Genomic DNA, 26,204 nt, shown 5'->3' with positions numbered 1-26,204 from the left:
GGGACATAAAATGTTTGTAAATATAATATGCTTGGATGCAAACAGATATTAATTTAGAAATAGCCCATAAACATATTTGTGTTTACAAAGAGAGACAAAGTGTATGCTGGAAGTAAAATAATGAAAGTAACCAATTGGCGCATTACAAGTATGTATACACAAAGAAAATTTCATTAAATATAGGAAAAATACTATGTGTGAATATAAACAAGTATAAATTTACATATTATGAGTACACATATATATGTTGTGATATAGACTTCGCCAAAAATTTTATATGCTTAAGTAAAATACTAAAATGAGTATTCGGAGAGAAAATTCATTCGGAACCAAGATAAAATATATTTGACAAAAAGAGCATGAGTTTTGTTTATCATTTTCGCATTACGGGCACAATTTTTTTGTTTCGTCAAAACAAATCGGAACGTAGATTCCGAACCAAAGAAGCGGAGAATACAAGTAAGGATGCTTTCAAGACACAATTCTCTTTTAAATGGGGTTTTGTGTACACGCTCACAAAAAATCGCTTCTGTAACATATACTCCCAAACATATTTTGCTTCAAGCATATATATTTTTGGGTATTGCCCAAACATTTATATGTTTGATCTCTTCCAATATATAAAATGTTTGAAAGCATATTGGTCTAAACAATATATGTTTGGGTAGTCTAAGTTCCAAACATTTTGTATTTTTGCATCCAAATTCAATAATGTTGTCTTCCAAAAAACAATATGTTATTATATGAACATATAATATGTTTGGAAGCATTTTGCACCCAAAATTATTATATGCTTAAAAAAAATTCTCAAAATTTTATTTATTTATTTATATATTTACAATCATAATGAATTATGAAGATAAACAGGTAATATAGGTGCTAACAACATAGGTTTTCGACCTGAATGCTCAAAATTTTGTTTCTGCCCAATTGTATATTCCCCCACATCTTTCTCACTTCCACGAGATTTTTTAGTTCGTAGCACCTTTTTCTGTAATACAAACATTGTAGAAGAAATTATTCAATTGTATGATTTTTTATACCCTCCACCATAGGATGGGGGTATATTAACTTTGTCATTCCGTTTGTAACACATCGAAATATTGCTCTAAGACCCCATAAAGTATATATATTCTGGGTCGTGGTGAAATTCTGAGTCGATCTAAGCATGTCCGTCCGTCCGTCCGTCTGTCCGTCCGTCCGTCTGTCCGGCTGTCCGTCCGTCTGTGGAAATCACGCTAACTTCCGAACGAAACAAGCTATCGACTTGAAACTTGGCACAAGTAGTTGCTATTGATGTAGGTCGGATGGTATTGAAAATGGGCCATATCGGACCACGTTTACGTATAGCCCCCATATAAACCGATCCCCAAATTTGGCTTGGGGAGCCTCCCGGAGCAGCAAAATTCATCCGATCCGGTTGAAATTTGGTACGTGGTCTTAGTATACGGTCTCTAACAACCATGCAAAAATTGGTCCATATCGGTCCATAATTATATATAGCCCCCATATAAACCGATCCCCAGATTTGACCACCGGAGCCTCTTGGAGGGGCAAAATTCATCCGATCCGGTTGAAATTTGGTACCTGATGTTAGTATACGGCCTCTAACAACCATGCAAAAATTGGTCCATATCGGTCCATAATTATATATAGCTCCCATATAAACCGATCCCCAGATTTGACCTCCGGAGACTTTTGGAGGGGCAAAATTCATCCGATCCGGTTGAAATTTGGTACCTGATGTTAGTATACGGCCTCTAACAACCATGCAAAAATTGGTCCATATCGGTCCATAATTATATATAGCTCCCATATAAACCGATCCCCAGATTTGACCACCGGAGCCTCTTGGAGGAGCAAAATTCATCCGATCCGGTTGAAATTTAGTACGTGGTCTTAGTATACGGTTTTTAACAACCATGCAAAAATTGGTCCATATCGGTCCATAATTATATATAGCCCCCATATAAACCGATCCCCAGATTTGACCTCCGGAGCCTCTTGGAGGGGCAAAATTCATCCGATCCGGTTGAAATTTGGTACCTGATGTTAGTATACGGCCTCTAACAACCATGCAAAAATTGGTCCATATCGGTCCATAATTATATATAGCTCCCATATAAACCGATCCCCAGATTTGACCACCGGAGCCTCTTGGAGGAGCAAAATTCATCCGATCCGGTTGAAATTTAGTACGTGGTCTTAGTATACGGTTTTTAACAACCATGCAAAAATTGGTCCATATCGGTCCATAATTATATATAGCCCCCATATAAACCGATCCCCAGATTTGACCTCCGGAGCCTCTTGGAGGGGCAAAATTCATCCGATCCGGTTGAAATTTGGTACCTGATGTTAGTTTACGGCCTCTAATAACCATGCAAAAATTGGTCCATATCTGTCCATAATTATATATAGCCCCCATATAAACCGATCCCCAGATTTGACCTCCGGAGCCTCTTGGAAGAGCAAAATTCATCCGATCCAGTTGAAATTTGGTACATGGTGTTAGTATATGGTCTCTAACAACCATGCAAAAATTGGTCCATATCGGTCCATAATTATATATAGTTCCCATATAAACCGTCCCCAGATTTGACGTCCGGAACCTCTTGGAGGAGCAAAAGTCATCCGATACGGTTGAAATTTGGTACATTTTGTCAATATATGGCCTCTAGCAGCCATGTAAAAATTGGTCCATATCGGTCTTTAGTTATATATAGCCGATGACTTATCACACAAAATTGGTCCATATCGCCAAAAATAATCTACCAAAACTTTATTTCCATTGAAAATTTTGTCAAATTTTATTACTATAGAAAGTTTTGTCAAAATTTCATTTCTATAGAAAGTTTTGTCAAAAGTTTATTTCTATACAAATGTTTATCAAAATTTTATTTCCATAGAAAATTTTGTCAAAATTTTATTTCTATAGAAAATTTTGTAATCTACCAAAACTTTATTTCCATAGAAAATTTTGTCAAATTTTATTACTATAGAAAGTTTTGTTAAAATTTCAATTCTATAGAAAGTTTTGTCAAAAGTTTATTTCTATAGAAATGTTTGTCAAAATTTTATTTCTATAGAAAATTTTATAAAAAATTTATTTCTGTAGAAAATTTTGTCAACATTTTATTTCTATACAAAATTTTGTCAAAATTTTATTTCTATACAAAATTTTGTCAACATTTTATTTCTATAGAAATTTTTGTCAAAATTGTATTGCTATAGAAAATTTTGTCAACATTTTACTTCCATAGAAAATTTTGTCAATATTTTATTTCTATAGAAAATTTTGTCAACATTTTATTTCTGTAGAACATTTTGTCAACATTTTACTTCCATAGAAAAATTTGTCAACATTTTATTTCTATAGAACATTTTGTCAAGTTTTTATTTCTATAGAAAATTTTGTCAAACTGAATTATATACGTACTTAATCGGCCTTTTTTTGTTTAATATATACCCCTTATGGACTAACTTACAATTTAGAAGACAGTGTTAAAAAGTTTTACAATACCTTGCCATCGGCAAGTGTTATCGCAACCCAAGTAATTCGATTGTGGATGACAGCCTTTAGTAGAAGTTCCTACGCAATCCATGGTGGAGGGTACATAAGATTCGGCCTGGCCGAACTTACGGCCGTATATACTTGTTTTATTTTAATTTTACCTTTTGCCGGACGGGGATTCGAACAGCGGACCACACTGTTTGTAAGGATCAAAGAAGTAGCTGATCAATTGCCCAAGGAAAAATAAAATGTTAATTTTGTAATAACAAGCAACAACCACCAACTTAATTCAATATCGCTCCCTGTTAAATAGCGCTCCAAGCTACTAAACACATATATGTTTATAGGCTATTTCTAAATTAATATATGTTTGCATCCAAGCATATTATATTTACAAACATTTTATGTCCCAAACATAATATGTTCTAACATATTAACATATATGTCCCAAACATGTTATGCTAGTTTATGAACATTATATGTTTGCACTCAAAAATATTGTGTTTAAAAATTTGTGTTCCAAACATATAATGTTTATAGCCAAACATATGAAAAACAGTCTTTTTCATCCGTGTACTTGACTCTACGAAGCACATTTTTTTTTCAGCTTTTTTTCATATCCTATAAAATGTCCATTAAAAACAAGACTTCCAGTAGAAATTATGCTATGTTTCAAGTAAAAAATGTCTAAAAATGTCTAAAAACATGTCCCATTTTTTAATGATTTTTGCCTTGTAGTCAAGATGCAAAAATGCAACAAATTTAAAGACAGTTTCATTAATTTTAAAGAATTTTTCTGGATTATTAAAGTCAAGTTGACCTTAGTCCAAAATTTGTTCTTTCGTGTTATGATACCCATTTTTAAGCCAAATCACTTAATTATAACAACAACACGACTTCATTGAAATTATCGACCTTTGAAGATCTATAAAAACAAAGATTAGTTCCTCTTTATTAATGAGTAGTCCAAGAGGAGTTGACGGATTTTTTCGAAAATAAAAGCGGGCATTGAGTTCGAGTTTTGCCGCTAAAATTATTTCTCATTTTAGCGGCAAAACCAGAATAACATTTCAACTTTTTCCGGTAAATTGTATTATAACATGGTGGGGAAAGATCCAAAGCAACAATTGAATAAGTTTATTTTCTAAAATAAATTATTAAAGAAAAGTAAAAGGGTAAACATGGCCATTTTAACGTGATAATGCCAATTTATACCGGCCTTAAGAATTAAATTAAGTACAAAATTATTCGTTAATAAATATTCATATTTATTTTTATTTCTAAATTAATGGTGTTACATGCTAGCAAACAATTGTTCACAGCAAAATAAATTTATGTGCTTTTGAATGGTTATCGTTAACCTTAGGATTTGATGGAAAAATATTTATATATACTCGACTTCACGTTCTTCTTTTGTAAGAGTTTTTGAATTTCTTCGAAAATTTTAAACTTGTATACAAAAACCTTTATTTGTTACACAATTTTTATTGTTGCAATAAAAAAATAATATTTGATTTGAACTCAGTCCATTTCGTTTATATCAAGCACTTTTCTTTTCTGACTTTAAGTCTTTTATAAAACACACTTTACAATTTCGTAGTAAAAATTTAATATAATAGTATGTAATGCTGAACACTTTTTCGGGAACTTCCGAACGTATCTGGAATATGTGTTAAAAAATATATATAAAGAAAAAGAAAAATTTAAAAAAAATGGTGTTGGTCGAAGCAGGTATCGAACCCAGGTCCCTTGTCACGAAAGGCGGACGACCAACCACTGCTCCACGCTGCCAACAAATGTATGTTTAACAATGTTATGTTGTTAAACAATGTTATGTTTGCATCGGCTCGTGGGCGCCGCAAGCTATGCTATATAAATATAACTTATAACGATAATTAACTTTTGATGACCATAACAGCTACGTAGGCCAGTGGTTAGTGTGCTGGCTTACAAACTGTGTGGTCCGCTGTTCGAATCCCCGTCCGGCAACAGGTAAAATTAAAAAAAATATAAAATATAATAATTTCTTCTAAAATGTTTGTATTACAGAAAAAGGTGCTAAAAACTCGTGGAAGTGAGAAAAATGTGAGGGAATATACAATTAGGCAGAAAAAAAAATTTGAGTACAATCTTCTTTGGGAGAAAATTCTTCTAAGCATATAATATTTTTGGGTTCAAAATGTTTCCAAACATATTATATGTTCACATAAGAACATATAGTTTTTTGGAAGACAACATTATTGAATTTGGATGGAAAAATACAAAATGTTTGGAACTTAGACTACCCAAACATATTATATTGTTTAGACCAATATGCTTTCAAACATATTATATATTGGATGAAATCAAACATATAAATGTTTGGGCAATACCCAAAAATTTATATGCTTGAAGCAAAATATGTTTGGGAGTATATGTTACAGAAGCGATTTTTTTTGAGGGTGTGGGTACTCCGCCCGGCCGAATCTTAACTACCCACCACCATGAATCAAATATTCCAGTTTCCTTTGAAAATTTCAGGGGGGTTTGATGACAAGCAGATCAGTTCAACTAATACATTTCCCGAATATAAATTTAATGATTTTACCAATGCAGGAGATATCAGATTCTGGATTTATAAGAACCGTTTTTGTTTGAGTTTTAGAAGAATCATTAACATCTCTTGTAAGCGTACAAGAAAATGATGAAATAACTCCTTGATTTGAAATCTAAATTTTTTGAGAGTGGTTACCTATTAAATCCATTTCGCTCTAGAACGGAGAGATATGGAAAAAAGAAGTTTTTCATATAAAAATTAAAATATTTTTAGGTTCTGGGTGGATTTTTCAATTTTTTGGGGTGGTCACGAATTAAAGTCATTTTCGCTCTAGGAAGTTTAGTTTAGGAGTTATACCCAAATGAAATTTTTCATATAAAAATTAAAATTTTTTAGGTTTAGGGTGGATTTTTCAATTTTTTAGGGGTCGTTACGATTTAAAGTCATTTTTGCTTTAGGACGCATATTTAAGGAGATATAAGCAAACGAAGTTTTTCATATAAAAATTTCAGTTTTTTTAGGTTTTGGATGAATTTTTCAATATTTCGTGGGTCGTCACGAATTAAAGTCCTTTTCGCTCTAGGACGCTTAGTTTAGGAGATATGGGCAAAAGAAGTTTTTCATATAAAAATTTCTTTTTTATACCCTCCACCAAGGATGGGGGTATATTAACTTTGTCATTCCGTTTGTAACACATCGAAATATTGCTCTATGACCCCATAAATTATATATATCCTGGGTCGTGGTGAAATTCTGCGTCGATCTGAGCATGTCCGTCCGTCTGTTGAAATCACGCTAACTTCCGAACGAAACAAGCTATCGACTTGAAACTTGGCACAAGTAGTTGTTATTGATGTAGGTCGGATGGTATTGCAAATGGGCCATATCGGTCCACATTTACGTATAGCCCCCATATAAACGGAACCCCAAATTTGGCTTGCGATTTCTCTAAGAGAAGCAAATTTCATCCGATCCGGCTGAAATTTAGTACATGGTGTTAGTATATGGTCTCTAATAACCATGCAAAAATTGGTCGACATCGGTCCACAATTATATATAGCCCCCATATAAACCTATCCCCCGATTTGGCTTGCGGAGCCTCTAAGAGAAGCAAATTTCATCCAATCCAGCTGAAATTTGGTACATGGTGTTGGTATATGTTCTCTAATGACCATGCAAAAATTGGTCCACATCGGTCCATAATTATATATAGTCCCCATATAAACCGTTCCCCAGATTTCATCTCCGGAGCCTCTTGGAGGAGCAAAATTCATCCGATCCGGTTGAAATTTGCAACATGGTGTTAGTATAAGGCCGCTAATAACCATGCCAAAATTGGTCCATATCGGTCTATAGTTATATATAGCCGATCCCCAATCACACAAAAATTGGTCCATATCGGTTCATAATCATGGTTGGCACCCGAGCCAAAAATAATTTACCAAAATTTTATTTTTATAGAAAACATTGTCAAAATGTTATTTCTATAGAAAATTTTGTCAAAATTTTATTTCTATAGAAAATTTTATTTCTATAGAAAATTTTATTTCTATAGAAAATTTTGACAAAATTTTATTTCTATAGAAACTTTAAACTTAATTATATACGTATTTAATTTTTTATACCCTCCACCATAGGATGGGGGTATATTAACTTTGTCATTCCGTTTGTAACACATCGAAATATTGCTCTAAGACCCCATAAAGTATATATATCCTGGGTCGTGGTGAAGTTCTGAGTCGATCCGTCTGTTGAAATCACGCTAACTTCTGAACGAAACAAGCTATCGACTTGAAACTTGGCACAAGTAGTTGTTATTTATGTAGGTCGGTTGATATTGCAAATTTTGCTTGCGATTGCTCTAAAAGAAGCAAATTTCATCCTATCCGGCTGAAATGTGGTACATGGTGTTTGTATATGGTCTCTAACAACCATGCAAGAATTGGTCCATATCGGTCCACTTTTACGTATAGCCCCCATATCAACGGACCCCCAAATTTGGCTTGCGATTGCTCTAAAAGAAGCAAATTTCATTCGATCTAAAAGAAGCAAATTTCATTCGATGGCTTGCGATTGCTCTAAAAGAAGCAAATTTCATTCGATCAGGCTGAAATTTGGTACATGGTGTTAGTATATGGTCTCTAACAACCTTGCAAAAATTGGTCCATATCGGTCCACTTTTACGTATAGCCCCCATATAAACCGATCCCCAATCACACAAAAATTGGTCCATATCGGTTCATAATCATGGTTGCCACTCGAGCCAAAAATAATCTACAAAAATTTTATTTTTATAGAAAACATTGTCAAAATGTCATTTCTATAGAAAATTTTGTCAAAATTTTATATCTATAGAAAATTTTGTCAAAATTTTATTTCTATAGAAAATTTTGACAAAATTTTATTTCTATAAAAAATTTTGTCAAAATTTTATTTCTATAGAAAATTTTTTCCAAATTTTATTTCTATAGAAAATTTTGTCAAAATTTTACTTCAATAGAAAATGTTGTCAAAATTTTATTTTGTCAAAATTTTATTTCTAAGACCTTTAAACTTAATTATATACGTATTTAATCGGCCTTTTTTAGTTAAACCCTCGCACAGACACATGAGTCTGGCCAGACCTTTTTCGATTCTAATTGTAATTAAAATACATTTATAATATAGCTAGTGACTTGAAACTTTTGGTACCCTCCTAAAATTTTATTACCTATCGATGTGTGAAAAAATCAGGACGGAAAATACGACAGTAATAATGTAATAATATCAACAAAATAGCATATTTTCCATATAAATACATTAAAGTACATAGTGGGTCTGGCCAGGCCCCATGTGTTACGAATGTGACTATCGAAACATGTGTATGACGGAGGGTTAATATATACCACGTATGTGGTATATATTACGGTGTTAGGAAGTTTTAAGATACCTTGCCATCGGCTTCAGTAGAAGTTTCTACGCAATCCATGGTGGAGGGTACATAAGCTTAGGCCTGGTCGAACTTACGGCCGTTGATACTTGTTTTAATATTTAATGTTTCACAATGCTTTTTTATCAACAAGAAAATAACTCATAATTAACAATTAAGGAAAGTCTAAAGTCGGGCGGGGCCGACTATAATATACCCAGATTTGTAGATTACTATTTTCTATACCATATCAAATCCGTCAAATGTGTTGGGTGCAATCTATAAAGTTTTATGTTCCCATATACATATATTTAACTCTGACCCGATCTGGACAAAAATTTGTTAGACTTCTACGAAATCTATAGACCTAAAAATTTAGTCGGCTAATGCCCAGGGGTGTAACACAATGTTCGTAAAAATATGGGAAACATTTAAATCTGTACTAATATTGAGGCAACTTCGCAAAAGTGTATTTATGGTTTATCGGTCGATAGATGTGTATTAGAATTATAGAAAAATTGGAGTCATGTTTACAAGTTTTATACTTAGCAGTGCCGATTTTATATGGAAAAAGTGGGTATTTTTGCCATTTTTGCCCAAATCGGAAAAACATATATATGAAAGCTATATCTAAATGCATGCATAGCTACTATGTTACTTCTACTCCCTATGCAAAATTTCACGTAACTCGGATTGCAATTTTGACCTCTGTGGTCATATTACGCAAAATCGGGCGAAAGATATATATGGAGCTATATCTAAATCTGAACCGATTTCAATAAAATTTGTCATAATTGACTACTAATTGTTGTCCTTATGAAAATTTTAAACCAAATTGGGAAAATCTTTGGCTTCGGGGCCATATATGTACATATCGGGCGAAAGATATATATGATAGCTATGTCTAAATCTGAACCGATTTCAATCAAATTTCGTACACTTGACTACGGTACTAATAGTTCTCCTTGTGCAAAATTTCAAGCACATCAGAGTAAAACACTGGTTTCTGGGCGAAAGATATATATGGGAGCTATATCGAAATCTGAACCGATTTTTTCCAAAATCAATAGGGTTCTATTCCGGCGCAGGGTATAAAAATGTAAAGTTCATTAAAATAGAAACAAAATATTTTATTGACAAACACTTGAAATATTAGTGGGAAAGGAAGAAGTGTTTTTTTATACCCACCACCATAAAATGGTGACGGGGGTATAATAAGTTTGTCATTCCGTTTGTAACACATCGAAATATCGATTTCCGACTATATAAAGTATATATATTCTTGATCAGGGAGAAATTCTAAGACGATATAAGCATGTCCGTCTGTCCGTCTGTCTGTCTGTCTGTCTGTCTGTCTGTCTGTCTGTTGTAATCACGCTACAGCCTTCAATAATGGCGCTATCGTCCCGAAATTTGGCACAGATTAGTTTTTTGTTTGCAGGCAGGTCAAGTTCGAAGATGGGCTATATCGGTCCAAGTTTTGATATAGTCCCCATATAAACCGACATCCCGATTTGGGGTCTTGGGCCTATAAAAACCGTAGTTTTTATCAGATTTGCCTGAAATTGGAAATCCAGAGGTATTTTGGGACCATAAAGAGGTGTGTCGAAAATGGTCCGTATCGGTCCATGTTTTGGTATAGCCCCCATATAGACCGATCTCCCGATTTTGCTTCTTAGGCGTCTAGAAACAGTATTTTCTATCCGATTTGTCTGAAATTGAAAATCTAGAGGTATTTTAGGACCATAAGGAGATGTTTCGAAAATGGTCCGTATCGATCCATGTTTTGGTATAGCCCCCATATAGACCGATCTCCCGATTTTGCTTCTTAGGCCCCTAGAAACAGTATTTTCTATCCGATTTGTCTGAAATTGAAAATCTAGAGGTATTTTAGGACCATAAGGAGGTGTGTCGAAAATGGTCCGAATCGGTCCATGTTTTGGTATAGCCCCCATATAGACCGATCTCCCGATTTTGCTTCTTACGCGTCTAGAAACAGTATTTTCTGTCCGATTTGTATGAAATTGCAAATCTAGAGGTATTTTGGGACCATAAAAAGGTTTGCCGAAAATGGTGCCCATAGGTCCATGTTTTGGCATAGCCCCCATATAGACCGATATCCCGATTTTGCTTCTAGGGCTTCTAGAAACTATATTTACCATCCGATTTGCCTGAAATTGGAAATCTAGATGTATTTGAGGACCATAAAAAGGTGTGCCGAAAATGGTGCTCATCGGTCCATGTTTTGATATAGCCCCCATAGAGACTGATCTCCCGATTTTGCTTCTTGGGCTTCTAGAAACTATATTTTCTATCCGATTTTCCTGAAATTGAAAATCTAGAGGTCTTTTTGTGACCATAAAAAGGTGTACCGAAAACGTGTGCCGAAAATGGTGCCCATTTTTTGGTATAGCCCCCATATAGACTGATCTCTCGATTTTTACTTCTTGGGCGTCTAGAGACTATATTTTCTAGTCGATTTGTTTGAAATTGAAAATCTGGAGGTATTTTAAGATCACAAATATGTGAGTAGCAAATGGTGCCTATCGGTCCATGTTTTGGTGTAGCCCCCATATACACCGATCTCCCGGCATTATTTCTTGGGCTTCTAGAATCCGTAGTTTTTATCCGATTTGCTGGAAATTAGTAATCTATAATGAAATTTTAGACAAACGAAATTTCATTTTCTTATAAAGTATTTTCGTTTATTCAACGATTGTCTCTAAAACTTGGGTCAAAAGAAAACTTTGCTTGTCTAAAATTACGTTTCTCAAAAAAGAAAACACTTCTCTCAGGGTATAGCAGGCGCACTGATCATGAAAATTGCTTCAAACTGAAAGTAAAATATCCAGATTTTACTCATCGTATTTAAATAATGGCGGAAAAAAATCTACATATTTAAGATTTTATCTCAAGGCGTAATTTCATCATATACACGATATGTTTATAATTTCTCTAAAACTCAAACAAAATTGGTTCTCATAAATCCAGAATCTGATCTGATCTTCATAGGTAGAATCTTTAAAGTTTGTCTTCGGGAACTGACTTGCTTGGGAGAAGATTTGTCATCAAACCCGCTACAATTCTATATATTGTCAAGTAACCCACTACGACGAAGAGTTTTCAAAGTAAACTATCATATTTGATTCATGGTGGTGGGTATTTAAAATTCGGCCCGGCCGAATTTACTGCTTTATATACTTGTTTTTTTATTGCGTTCCTCCGTTTAGATCTGTGAATTACAGAGAGTTGGACCCTTGCCAATGCATGCAGCATACGCCATTAAATGTGGTATAGTATGTTGCTGCATAACACCGCGAAACAAATGTGAGTGCGGTCCGCGAGCATATACTCCCACATCATCGCCAGCATGGGTTCCCTGTGAATTTGGAATTTGGCTAGGATGGGTGAAATCTAAAATGGAATAAAAATTCGTACAGCGAGGGAATTATTTTGCAAATTACGAATTCTTACCTGGATCTTGAGATTTAATAGGCTCCAAATCAATGCGTTGACCATTTGCATCTGAATATTGCTGGGGACCCACAGCATAGTTCAGAGTGGAATATTTCACACCATTGTCATCTACATCATGCTCATTTAAACCCAAAATATTGGTACCTCGACCAGGATATCCTGTTATGGTTAAGGGATGACTGTGATCGGCTGAGACCACAATTAAGGTGTCATCTTCACTTGTCATATTCACTGCAAGTTCAACTGCTTTATCCAATTCCAATGTCTCATCCAAACTCTTGGCGGCCTTATTATAATGATTGCCGTAATCAATCAATCCTCCCTCAATGAATAAGACATAACCTTTTTTATTGCGTTTGACTAATTTCAAAGCAACTTCGGTCATTTCCGAGAGTGTAGGCTGTTTAACGGGATCAGCATCCATATGAAAGTCCATTAAATCAGAATGGAAAATACCCATGATCTTGCTGACTTTATTAACATTCACATTTAATAATTGCTGGCGATTGGTTAACAAGGTTCCTTTGGGATTTTGACTTTTCCATAATTCCAATAGATTTTTACCATCCAAACGTTCACCAGGTTGCCCATGGGCATCCACAACAGAGTTGGGTAAAAATTTACCCATACCACCTCCCATTATAATATCAAAAATTCGTCCAGGTGATCGGTTAATCAATTGCTGGGCTATATCCATACAGGGACCTTGTTCGTATACCTGCTGAGGAATATCAGCATCACATTCCCAAAAACGATTGGCCACTTTAGCATATAAGCCAGAGGGGCTGGCATGTGTTAGAGTCGTCGTCGTTATGAAACCGGTTGATTTCCCTGCTTCTTGGGCCCAATCGGCTATGGATGAGAGTTGATACTGAGGGTCCATGCTCATGCTACAATTGCTATACTGGACTTTGGGTGAAACCCCTATAGTAATGATATTTGTTTTAATACCACACAAGTAAGCGGTGGCAGTACAACCCGAATCTGGAACTTGGGCATTTGAACAATAGGTCTGCAGCCAAAAAAAAAAAAACTAAGTAAGACGTTTCAGGCTTCATTCATTCGCACTCTTACTCACCTTACTCAATGCTGTGTGCGGAAATTTCTCAAAACTCAGTTGATCCTCCTCGCCTGGATTACCCTTCAATTGACCTTTAAGTATACGTGAAGCGGTCAATGTATTCAAAGACATACCATCACCCAAAAAGAAAATCACATTTTTTGCCTTTTTGTTGTTGAATTTCTGCAAGCGGTTAGTCAATTCACTGCGAGCCAATTTACGCCAAAATTCAGGATCTTTTTCATGTTCGGGTGTAATTTTCCCATTGCCTACATTTTCAAATATACGAGTACTTGAGGAATCTTTTGAACCAGTTAATTTATGTAAGGGATGAAAGTCCCCATCCTTAAGGGACACACTCCAGACTGCCTCTACCAGAATGAAGATAATGAAAATTGACTTCATAGTTGATGCTGCTCAAAGGCTACCTCAAATCGCTTCTCCGCTTGAAATGAGAATGGTTACATTTGGGGATTCTGTAACAGAATTTATGGCGATGTTTCTTTGTCTGTTGCTTTAAATTCTTTTAAAATATGCAATGTTTAATGTTGCCATTATATGGAATGCTTATCTTAAAAATCGTAAATCCGGTAAATGGTTAAGTGTTTTCATCAGGTGTGCAATATGCAATTTTGTTATCAGTGAATATCACCCCCAATTATATGCATTCGTCTGCATGCAAAAAAAAAAACATAAAATGTATTGTAGCAAACGTTGTTCTTTTGTTATATGTTTTAAAAAATACTGTAACTAAATTACTTCCCCAATAAAACAATAAAATCATTAAGTACGTGAAGAATAAAGAAAATAATAATGAAGAAGCCGCAAGAGGTTGTTTCCAAAAAGACGACATATGTACAGGGGTTCTTCGAAAAGTTTGAAAAATCATATATACACAGCAAGGATAACTACAATTTACTCGAGTATTTGATATAAATTTTGATGTACATCGGTTAATCGGCTATCACTGAAAAAACAGTGAACCCTTTTCCATTGCAAAATGAACTAAACTGTAGTAATATTGACCATGATTTAGCCCTTAAGATTTTTTTCTGGAACATTGTGTTAGTATATAGTTTCTAACAACCATGCAAAAATTGGTCCACATCGGTCCATAATTATATATAGCCCCCATATAAACCGATCCCCCGATTTGGCTTGCGTAGCCTTAAGAGAAGCAAATTTCATCCGACCCGGCTGAAATTTGGTACATGGTGTTAGTATATGGTCTCTAATGACCATCCAAAAATTGGTCCATATCGGTCCATAATTATATATAGCCCCCATATAAACCGATCACCAGATTTGACCTCCGGAGCCTCTTGCAAGACCAAAATTCATTTGATTCAGTTGAAAGTTGGTACGTGATGTTAATATATGGCCTCCATATAAACCGATCCCCAGATTTGACCTCCGGAGCATCTTGGAAGAGCAAAATTCTTCCCATTCGGTTGAAATTTGGTACGTAATGTTAGTATATGCTATCCAACAACCATGCAGGAATTGGTTCATATCAGTCCATAATTACATATAGCTCCCATATAAACCGATCGCCAGATTTGACCTCCGGTGCCTTTTGGAGAAGCAAAATTCATCCGATTTGGTTGAAATTTGGTACGTGGTGGTAGTATATGATATTTAACAGCCATGCCAAAAGTGGTCCATATCAGTCCATAATCATTTATAGCCCCCATATAAACCGATCCCGAGATTTGGTTTTGGAGCCTCTTGGAGGAGCCAATTTCATCCGAGTGAGTTGAAATTTGTGGATGACAGTCTTTCGTAGAAGTTTCTGCGCAATCCATGGTGAAGGGTACATAAGATTCGGCCTGGCCGAACTTACGGCCGTATATACTTGTTTTTTAAATGGAATAATATTAAATTACATTTCTGTAAAACAATTTCAATATACTTTCCATTTCAGCACTTCTTCTTAATTATTGAACATTCTCAATGATTTTTATACCATCCACCATAAGATGGGGGGTATATTAACTTTGTCATTCCGTTTGTAACACATCGAAATATTGCTCTAAGACCCCATAAAGTAAAGGGTGGTTAAATTGTAAGGGCCGATGTTGAATGTGAACCACACCTAAGCGCCAAGTTTTTTTTCCGAATTTTATTTGACATTTCTCTATTTCAGACTTACTCAATTTGAACCATGGAGAGATACACAATCCAACAACGTGTTAAATGGTTGCAAGAAATGGCAACATTGGATGATCAATTTTCGAAGAAAATCATCTTCAGTGATGAGGCACATTTTTACCTCAGTGGATTCGTCAATGAACAGAATTGCCGCATTTGGGCGAATGAAAATCCAGGAGTGATTGTCGAAAAACCAATGCACCCACATAGAGTGACTGTTTGGTGCGATTTATGGGCTGGCGGCATCATCGGACCGTATTTTTTCCAAAATGAGGCCGATCAGGCAGTTACTGTGAATGGTGTTCGCTATCGTAAGATGATAACGAACTTTTTATGGCCCGAATTGGAAGATATGGATGTGGACGATATGTGGTTTCAGCAGGACGGTGCCACTTGCCACACAGCTAACGAAACAATGGCTCTTTTGCGCAACAAATTCAATGGCCGTGTTATCTGACGTAATGGTGATGTCAATTGGCCGCCAAGATCATATGATTTGACACCGCTGACTTTTTTTCTTTGGGGTCATTTGAAAGAAATGTTGTACGTCGATAAGCCAGCAACAATTCAAGAGCTAAAGGATGAGATAATTCGGCACATTACGTCATAGAACCTCCATTATGCCTCAGCGTCATCGAAAATTTGGACCATCGGATGAAGGTGTGCCACCGAGGTCGCGGCGACCATTTGATATTTTGTTCCATACATAATTGAGTAATACCAATATATCATAATAAAATAAAATTAAAATAATTTCCTAAATAGTTTGTGTTTTATTCAAAATCAACATCGGCCCTTGAAATTTTAACCACCCTTTCATTTATTTCGAAATATTTTAGAAACTGAGAAGTGAATGATGTGATGTTAGAGAAATCAAAAACGCTTTTTATTGATAAAAAAAAAAAACAAATAACAGATTAATAAACTGTACATTTCTGTTAATAGTTTAAAATTAGTTCGGATTTTGAATTGATTTACATAAAAAATATACAACATGAGTGGTAATAGGATGATCTATATTTATTCTACATCTGGATCACAGATTGGAAATGCAACCAGTTTCTTGAATCTATATTTTTTATGTTACAGCAATTCCTACAGTTGAGTACTAAGTTCGAGTTTAGCCGCTAAAATTAAAAATAAAACACTAAGAAAAGTATAAAATTATACGTCTTCGATACAAATTTAAATATAACTTGATGGAGAATAGCCCAAACCAAGTTTTTTATAAAGATTATTTTTTTATAATACACCCAAAAAAAAGTGAACCCACCGTGGAAGAAATTTATGTTTATTTTAGAAAATTTTAACTAAAATAGTTTTCTAATTGCAACATGTTATAAATAAGTTAATACTTTTTGTCAAACTGAAGAAATCTTTTTAAAAATAATTAATTTTTATACCCTCCATCATAGGATGGGGGTATATTAACTTTGTCATTCCGTTTGTAACACATCGAAATATTGCTCTAAGACCCCATAAAGTATATATATTCTGGGTCGTGGTGAAATTCTGAGTCGATCTAAGCATGTCCGTCCGTCCGTCCGTCCGTCTGTTGAAATCACGCTAACTTCCGAACGAAACAAGCTATCGACTTGAAACTTAGCACAAGTAGTTGTTATCGATGTAGGTCAGACGGTATTGAAAATGGGCCATATCGGTCCACTTTTACGTATAGCCCCCATATAAAGGGACCCTCAGATTTGGCTTGTGGAGCCTCTAACAGAAGCATATTTCATCCGATCCGGCTGAAATTTGGTACATGGTGTTGGTATATGGTCTCTAACAACCGTGCAAAAATTGGTTCACATCGGTCCATAATTATATATAGCCCCCATATAAACCGATCCCCAGATTTGGCTTGCGGAGCCTCAAAGAGAAGAAAATTTCATCCGATCCGGCTGAAATTTGGTACATGATGTTGGTATATGGTCTCTAACAACCATGGACAAATTGGTCCATATCGGTCCTTAATTATATATAGCCCCCATATAAACCGATCCCTAGATTTGGCTTGTGGAGCCTCTAAGAGAAGCATATTTCATCCGATCCGGCTGAAATTTGGTACATGCACGCAAAGAAAAAAAACGTTTGGAAAACGTGTACCGAAAACGTTTTTCTTTTGTTAGAGTTTTTTGAATTGCTTCGAAAATTTTAAACTTTTATCACCAAAAAAATTCGTTTGTTACAAAATTTTTATTTTTTCAATAAAAAAAGTTATTTTTGAAATAACAACACAGTCCATTTCGTTTATATCAAACACTGTTCTTTTCTGACTTTAGGTCTTTAATAAGACACATTTTACAGTTCAAAATTTAATATAGTACAATGTAATGTTGAACATTTTTTCGGAATCTTCCGAATATATCTGGAATATATGTAAAAAAAAAAAACAAAAGCAAAAAAAAAAAACTTTGGCCGAAGCAGGGATCGAACCCACGACCCTTGGCATGAGAGTCGGACGTAGCTACCACTGCTCCACGGTGCCAAACTAAATGTTTTTTCCGGTAAATAAACTTTGTTTATTCGGTTCGTGGGCGCCGCAAGCTATGCTATATAAATATAACTTATATGGATATTTATCTATTGATGACCATAACAGGTACATAGCTCAGTGGTTAGTGTGTTGGCTTACAATGTGCATGGTCCGCGGTTCGATTCTCCGTCCAGGCGAAAGGTAAAAAAAATTTTAAAAATTTATAAAATCGTATAATTTCTTCTACATTGTTGGTATTACAGAAAAAGGTGTTAAGAACTAAAAATCCTCGTGGATGTGAGAAAGATGTGAGGGACAATGCAATTAGCAAGAAAATAATGTTTTTATGAAATTTATGAAATTGTTTTTACATCCTGGAAAAGAATAAACGTTTATCACAAAAAGTATATACTTTTCTTCCAAATACACTTCCTTACAGCGAAAAGCAAATGAGAAACGAACTTTGTTTGTCTAAAATTTCGTTTGGGAGGAAAGAATTATTTTTTTGCGTGTGGTGTTGGTATATGATCTCTAACAATCATGCAAAAATTGGTCCACATCGGTCCATAATTATATATAGCCCCCATATAAACCGATCCCCAGATTTGGCTTGCGGAGCCTCAAAGAGAAGAAAATTTCATCCGATCCGGCTGAAATTTGGTACATGATGTTGGTATATGGTCTCTAACAACCATGGACAAATTGGTCCATATCGGTCCTTAATTATATATAGCCCCCATATAAACCGATCCCTAGATTTGGCTTGTGGAGCCTCTAAGAGAAGCATATTTCATCCGATCCGGCTGAAATTTGGTACATGGTGTTGGTATATGATCTCTAACAATCATGCAAAAATTGGTCCACATCCGTTCATAATTATATATAGCCCCCATATAAACCGATCCACAGATTTGGCTTGCGAAGTCTCCAAGAGAAGCAAATTTCATCCAATCCGGTTGTAATTTGGAACATGGTGTTAGTATATGATATTTAACAACCGTGCCAGAATTGGTCCATATCGGTCCATAATTATATATAGTCCCCATATAAAACATTCTCCAGATTTGACCTACGGAGCCTCTTGGAGGAGCAAAATTCATCCGATCTGGTTTAAATTAGGCACGTGGTGTTAGTATATGGTCGCTAACAACCATACCAAAATTGGTCCAATCACACAAAAATTGGTCCATATCGGTTCATAATCATGGTTGCCACTAGAGCCAAAAATAATCTACCAAAATTTTATTTCTATAGAAAATTATGTCAAAATTTTATTTCTAGAGAAAATTTTGTTAAAATTTTATTCGGTTCATAATAAAATTTCCATCATTGTCAAAATTTTATTTCTATAGAAAATTTTATCAAAATTTTATTTCTATAGAAAATTTTGTTCAAATTTTATTCGGTTCATAATCATGGTTGCCACTCGAGCCAAAAATAACCTACCAAGATTTTATTTCTATAGAAAATTTTGTCAAAAGTTTATTTCTATAGAAAATTTTGTCAAAATTTTATGTCTACTTTGTCAAACTGAATTATATGCGTATTGGATCGATCTTTTTTGATTTAATATATACCACATATGGACTTACATACAATTTAGAAGATGGTGTTAGGAGGTTTTAAGATACCTTGCCATCGGCAAGCGTTACCGCAACTTAAGTAATTCGATTGTGGATGGCAGTGTTTAGATGAAGTTTCTACGCAATCCATGATGGAGGGTACATAAGCTTCGGCCTGGCCGAACTTACGGCCGTTTTTCTTATTTTTAGTTCACGTCATTAAAGTTAGCAAAAAGGAATATTTACTCATATTGTGCAAAATTAAACTAAAATCAACTAATCTTCATGAACTAAAATAAAGTTCAGTTGGCATTAGAGCCCCTTTTTTCTGGGTGTGGATTATTAAAGAAAACTTATCATGAAAATTGCGATTTTAGCCGCTAAACTCGAACTTAATATCCACCTTAAATACAAAAGTCTATACTGACAAGTGGAAATTATGTCTAATTGTATAATATTTTTTATTTCAAATATATTCTGAGAATAATCTCAATAACGTCGCATTAGTCCATGGATATGATTCCAATAATGTACCTACACGGATGAAAAAGACTGTTTTTCATATGTTTGGCTATAAACATTATATGTTTGGAACACAAATTTTTAAACACAATATTTTTGAGTGCAAGCATATAATGTTCATAAACTAGCATAACATGTTTGGGACATATATGTTAATATGTTAGAACATATTATGTTTGGGACATAAAATGTTTGTAAATATAATATGCTTGGATGCAAACATATATTAATTTAGAAATAGCCTATAAACATATATGTGTTTAGTAGCTTGGAGCGCTATTTAACAGGGAGCGATATTGAATTAAGTTGGTGGTTGTTGATTGTTATTACAAAATTAACATTTTATTTTTCCTTGGGCAATTGATCAGCTACTTCTTTGCTCCTTACAAACTGTGTGGTCCGCTGTTCGAATCCCCGTACGGCAAAAGGTAAAATTAAAATAAAAAAAAATCTTACAATTGAATAATTTCTTCTAAAATGTTTGTATTACAGAAAAAGGTGCTACGAACTAAAAAATCTCGTGGAAGTGAGAAAGATGTGGGGGAATATACAATTGGGCAGAAACAAAATTTTGAGCATTCAGGTCGAAAACCTATGTTGTTAGCACCTATATTACCTGTTTATTTTCATAATTCATTATGATTGTAAATATATAAATAAATAAATAAAATTTTGAGCACAATATTGTTTGGGAGAATTTTTTTAAGCATATAATATTTTTGGGTGCAAAATGCTTCCAAACACATAATAACATATTGTTTTTTGGAAGACAACATTATTGAATTTGGATGCAAAAATACAAAATGTTTGGAACTTAGACTACCCAAACATATATTGTTTAGACCAATACGCTTTCAAACATATTATATATTGGAAGATATCAAACATATAAATGTTTGGGCAATACCCAAAAATGTATATGCTTGAAGCAAAATATGTTTGGGAGTATATGTTACAGAAGCGATTTTCTGTGAGCGTGTAGTGGATGGATTTTTCAATGTGGTAAGTTTTTCTATAAACGATATTTTGCCCGTTTGTAATAAAACCAAAATTTCAATATATTAAAAATAATTATTTTCACTTGCAGGTAGACAGGCCTTGTAAAGGAATTTTTTTTTTTTGAATATTCTGACTGTTTAATGCTAACTAAGCTGAAATCCTTATTGGCTCTAGGAAATACTCTTGAAAACGGTAAGTTAAAAATCAAAAATTAATCAGAGAAGAAACATGATTGTCACAATCATATTTGAAGAGCAACCATGTTGGCTCAGTGAACATGGTTCTAAGAAAAATATAATTGTCGTCATCTAAAATGTTATTATATTATGTTATTATATTATAAAATTTTGTTTGAATGAAAAGCAATGGTCACGGTTTAGAATGGTATGGTATTCATTCAAAATGTTTTTCTTCTAGTTAAAAGACCTAAATGTTTTGATCTTTATGAAAAAACTGTTTTCATCGTCGAAAAAAGGACGCCACTTGGGAAAAGAAAACACAAAATTAACTTATTTTTTTTGTTTTTATTGATTTATAAACTAATTCATTGTTTATTTGTATTTATAATGCCGTTCAAGCAAACATCATATATTTTTACACACTCGTATTTTATTTCAATTTCAACAATAAGTGATCATTCCATATTTACTTCGTGCCCGTCAAATGTACAAACGCAGACATCATGTAACTGCAAATAAAAATAAATGATACCATATAGCAAAATGCAGGACAAAAAACAGGTACATTTTTTTCAATTACACTTCCCTTTTTTGTCTTCACATAAAACCACGTGCCACTTCTGAATAAATAAATTAACACAAAACAGTAAATCCGTATTCTCCGTCCATTCCAAGAAACAATCAACACACAACTGACGCGCAAAATGAAAATCGTGTGTATCTGCTCAATGTTTTTATAAAATTCTTTTCGCTGCAAAAAATTCAAAAATTAAATGGTCACGAAAAAATGTAAATGGTCTTTATGGTCATGTAATGGCTCTAGATATGTCTATACTTAACCTATAAAAATACTTTTTTCCCTGTAAAAAAAAGTAAAAAAATTGAATGGTCAGATACATGATTTTTCCGACCATTTAATGGTCTCAAATTCTATCATTTAAATGATAGAACATGTTTGCGATATTTGAGAACCATTCAAATGCTTATCTCCGCTCGAAAACTATTTTTACGAAAACAAAATACATGGTTTTCGCGGCAATTACATGCTGTAGATAAGCATTAAATGGATGCGGCAACCATGTCTGTGCGTGTATGTACGGTAGAATTTGATAATATTTTTCTTATATTTTGTATAACTTTGCAATTTCAGATGCTTATAAGACAAATCCGCCCAACAAAAGTTAGACAAAATCGATGAAATTGGACAACAATTAAATGAATATAGCAACTTATGCTACATATATATTTCATATGGATAGAAAATATGGAAATTTAAATTAATTTGTTTAGTCCTAATAACATAGAATATTACTCTTTTGAAGAAGCAATTACTTATTTCCTTTATTTACTTTATTGTATATCATAAGCCATAATAATAATTTTTTGAAATAAAATACTGGTGGTTATAGAAAATTGACTTGTTTTGCACGAAAAATTTCTTAGTTGTATAATGGCTTGTTGTACCTTTAATTCCTCAATTTCTCTACTTTTTTGAAAATTATACTGACAAACAGTTTACCTCAAACCAATTTCTTAATACAGGTTTCCCAAAAAATTGTTCATTTTTCCGGATAGCAGGAATATTTTGAATGAGTTAAAGTATATGGTTCCCACAGCATAGTAATAATGAACTAAAATACGATGCAATACATGAACTAATTTATAAGAAAATCATGAACTTATCTAGATGAAAAAAATCTTTGGCGCCAAATCATGGTCATTCTTACAATGGGTTAGTTCATTTTTCATAAATATAGTAAACTTTTTTTTCGGTGTGACTTTAAGCAAACGAATGGTCAATCAAAACTGAGTCGCAGGTGACTCAAAAGATCACTCATTTCCCATGTAAAATCCTAATCAGTTTTAACAGGTGTTGTCATTGGAACGAGTCAGTTCTCACTCAACTCTGCATAAGTTTGAGCTAACCAAAAGTTAGCTCAATATTAGTTAGCTTTGGGCTGATAATACGTAAGGACAATATAAGTTAGCTTCTAACTGATTAGTTTATGGTGAGCTATCTGGTTAATAAAAATATTTTTTATTTATTATTTTCCATTCATTTTATTCGGAAGTAAATAAAAGCTTATTCAGTCTTTGTAACTGTATTACAAGGAATAAAATGTAAGATATAATATAACGCAAATATAAGTTCTGGTAATATTAGGCTTGAATGTTGTCTTAATTTCTTTCGAATTTCTTTCCTTTGAGATTGTGTTGTAGCTCGCTGACTGGAAGTGGGCTTCATCAGGGAACTCCAAAAGCCTTGAAAGCATTTCTCTGGATATCTATTACAAAGAATTGCATCTAAAAAACAAGTATATACGGCCGTAAGTTCGGCCAAGCCGAATCTTATGTACCCTCCACCATGGATTGCGTAGAAACTTCTACGAAAGACTGTCATCCACAATCGAATTACTTGGGTTGTGGTATCTTAAAACTTCTTAACATCGTTTTCTAAATTGTGAGTTAGTCCATACGTGGTATATATTAGACAAAAAAGTTATGTATAGGTAAGTCTACAAATAATTTTTGTGTGATTGGGGATCGATTTATCTGAGGGATATAAATTACTATAGACCGATATGGACCTAGTTAGGCATGGTTGTTAACGGCCATATACTAGCACAACGTACTAAAGTTCAACTGACTCGAATGAAATTTGCTCCTCCAAGAGGCTCCAAATCTCGGGATCGGTTTATATGGGGGCTATATATGATTATGGACTGATATGGTCCACTTTTGGCATGGTTGTTAAATATCATATGCTACCAACACGTACCAAATTTCAACCAGATCGGATGAATTTTGCTTCTCCAAAAGGCACCAGAGGTCAAATCTGGGGATCGGTTTATATGGGGGCTATATATAATTATGGACTGATATGAACCAATTCCTGCATGGTTGTTGGATAGCATATACTAACATCACGTACCAAATTTCAACCGAATCGTATGAATTTTGCTCTTCCAAGGGGCTCCGGAGGTCAAATCTGGGGATCGGTTTATATGGAGCCTATATATAATTATTGACCGATTTCGACTAATTTTTGCATGGGTGTTTGAGGCTATATTAACACCACGTACCAAATTTCAACTGAATCAGATGAATTTTGGTCTACCAAGAGGCTCGGAGGTCAAATCTGGTGATCGGTTTATATGGGGGCTATATATAATTATGGACCGATGTGGACCAATTTTTGCATGGTTGTTAGAGACCATATACCAACACCATGTACCAGATTTCAGCCGGATCGGATGAAATATGCTTCTGTTAGAGGCTCCACAAGCCAAATCTGACGGTCCCTTTATATGGGGGCTATACGTAAAAGTGGACCGATATGGCCCATTTGCAATACCATTCGACCTACATCAATAACAACTACTTGTGCCAAGTTTCAAGTCGATAGCTTGTTTCTTTCGGAAGTTAGCGTGATTTCAACAGACGGACGGACGGACATGCTTAGATCGACTCAGAATTTCACCACGACCAAGAATATATATACTGTATGGGGTGTTAGAGCAATATTTCGATGTGTTACAAACGGAATGACAAAGTTAATATACCCCCATCCTATGGTGGAGGGTATAATAACAATAATAATATATAAAAAGAAAATGATCAATTGTTTTACTACTATACCCATTATGTTCGCTTTTGGCGGGTACTTTATTAAAACATTTCAATATAAAGCAGATAAATTAAATAAATTATTTTCTTGTTCCTCTAGAACAGGAATATGTTTGCTTTCATTTAAAATTTTTATTATTTAAGGAAATCGCGAAAATAAAGTGGTTTTAAACTTGAAAACCGAACATATAGTACCAACCTTTAGGTTTTGTACGGAGTTTCGTTGCGGAAACTGAACATAGTACATACCTTTAAACAGCAAACAGCCCATTGAAAAATATATTTGGAGTTTCCATTTATACCGTCAATGATACCACTATGATGGGTTCTACATAAAAAATACAAATTTCAATTATTAAATTGCATATTAGTTATGCATTTAAATGCTACTTACTGTAATCAATCGGAAAAATGCAAAAGTCCTCTGAAATCACAATATTTATTTAAAAATCCAAATGACATTTATAGCAGTGAATATATTGTTTATTTATTTATTTGATTTTTTCTATTACTTCATTTTGCTTACATAGGCGTCAACTTTGAGTGAACAGAAAGGTAACTCATTACTGATCGAGAAGAAGTGAGTTTGAACAAAATTCAATTGACTCAAGGCTGCATAAATATTGAGTTAGCTAGAAGTCACCACTGATTAGTTAGTAAAAAGTTAGTTTGATTTTGAGTGAGTTCAATAAATTCCTACAGGGATCTGTTAAGATTGAGATAAGAGATACACACACATGGTGTGAAATAGGAGTACTTCAGTTTTAGTGCTAATAAAGAGACTTCCCTTGACTCTTGTCCTCCTCCTTTCGTGTCGATTTTTTTCACAAGGATTATCATATTATCTCCTCGCTCGAAGTATTCCGTAAAGGATATGGTTGATTAAGTTAGCGCAAAAATATGCTTCGCAATGCGCAGCGATGTGGGACGTGTAGTATAAAAATGGGAAGCATCAACCACATCGTATGATATCACTCAAACTAATTTTAATAGTACGCCCCAAATGCTTAATTTTGGTAATTCCGTAGGGCAATACAACATAATTTTTGGCTGCATTTTATTGAATTTCGCTTTGTAAATAATAAATCCTACCAAGAATATTAACCTCTGTGGCAAAAATTCGAACCATAAAAGTCTAAAAAATTCGAACCATAAAAGTCTTAAAACAAATCGCTGCTAAGTCAAATGAAAAT

The 26,204-nt window shown here is 34.1% G+C and overlaps 1 protein-coding gene across 1 annotated transcript; it reads right to left on the bottom strand.

Annotated features, from left to right (window-relative positions):
• Positions 1-12,184: 12,184 nt before the first annotated feature.
• LOC142239910 (alkaline phosphatase-like) lies at positions 12,185-25,487 on the bottom strand. The gene is made up of 5 exons (XM_075311651.1): positions 25,406-25,487; positions 25,261-25,339; positions 13,514-14,167; positions 12,433-13,447; positions 12,185-12,372 (listed from the first exon to the last, which is right to left on the bottom strand). Exons 3-5 carry the CDS (start codon positions 13,898-13,900, stop codon positions 12,185-12,187), a joined length of 1,590 nt encoding a protein of 529 aa, XP_075167766.1. The 5' UTR covers positions 13,901-14,167; positions 25,261-25,339; positions 25,406-25,487.
• Between the last annotated feature and the right edge of the window lie 717 nt (positions 25,488-26,204).

The sequence above is a fragment of the Haematobia irritans genome, chromosome 5 (assembly GCF_050003625.1).
Source record: "Haematobia irritans isolate KBUSLIRL chromosome 5, ASM5000362v1, whole genome shotgun sequence".
Taxonomy (NCBI): domain Eukaryota; kingdom Metazoa; phylum Arthropoda; class Insecta; order Diptera; family Muscidae; genus Haematobia; species Haematobia irritans.
The sequence above is the reverse complement of the archived record's forward strand: the minus strand, read 5'-3'. Positions and strand labels throughout refer to the sequence as shown.

What these genes read in the sequence shown, in the direction of transcription:
- LOC142239910 (XM_075311651.1), bottom strand. Translation starts at nt 13,900, where the DNA reads ATGAAGTCAATTTTCATTATCTTCATTCTGGTAGAGGCAGTCTGGAGT. An exon ending in CGCACACAGCATTGAGTAAG is followed by an intron (nt 13,448 to 13,513) that starts GTGAGTAAGAGT and finishes TTTTGGCTGCAG; the next exon opens with ACCTATTGTTCAAATGCCCA. An exon ending in TATTAAATCTCAAGATCCAG is followed by an intron (nt 12,373 to 12,432) that starts GTAAGAATTCGT and finishes ATTCCATTTTAG; the next exon opens with ATTTCACCCATCCTAGCCAA.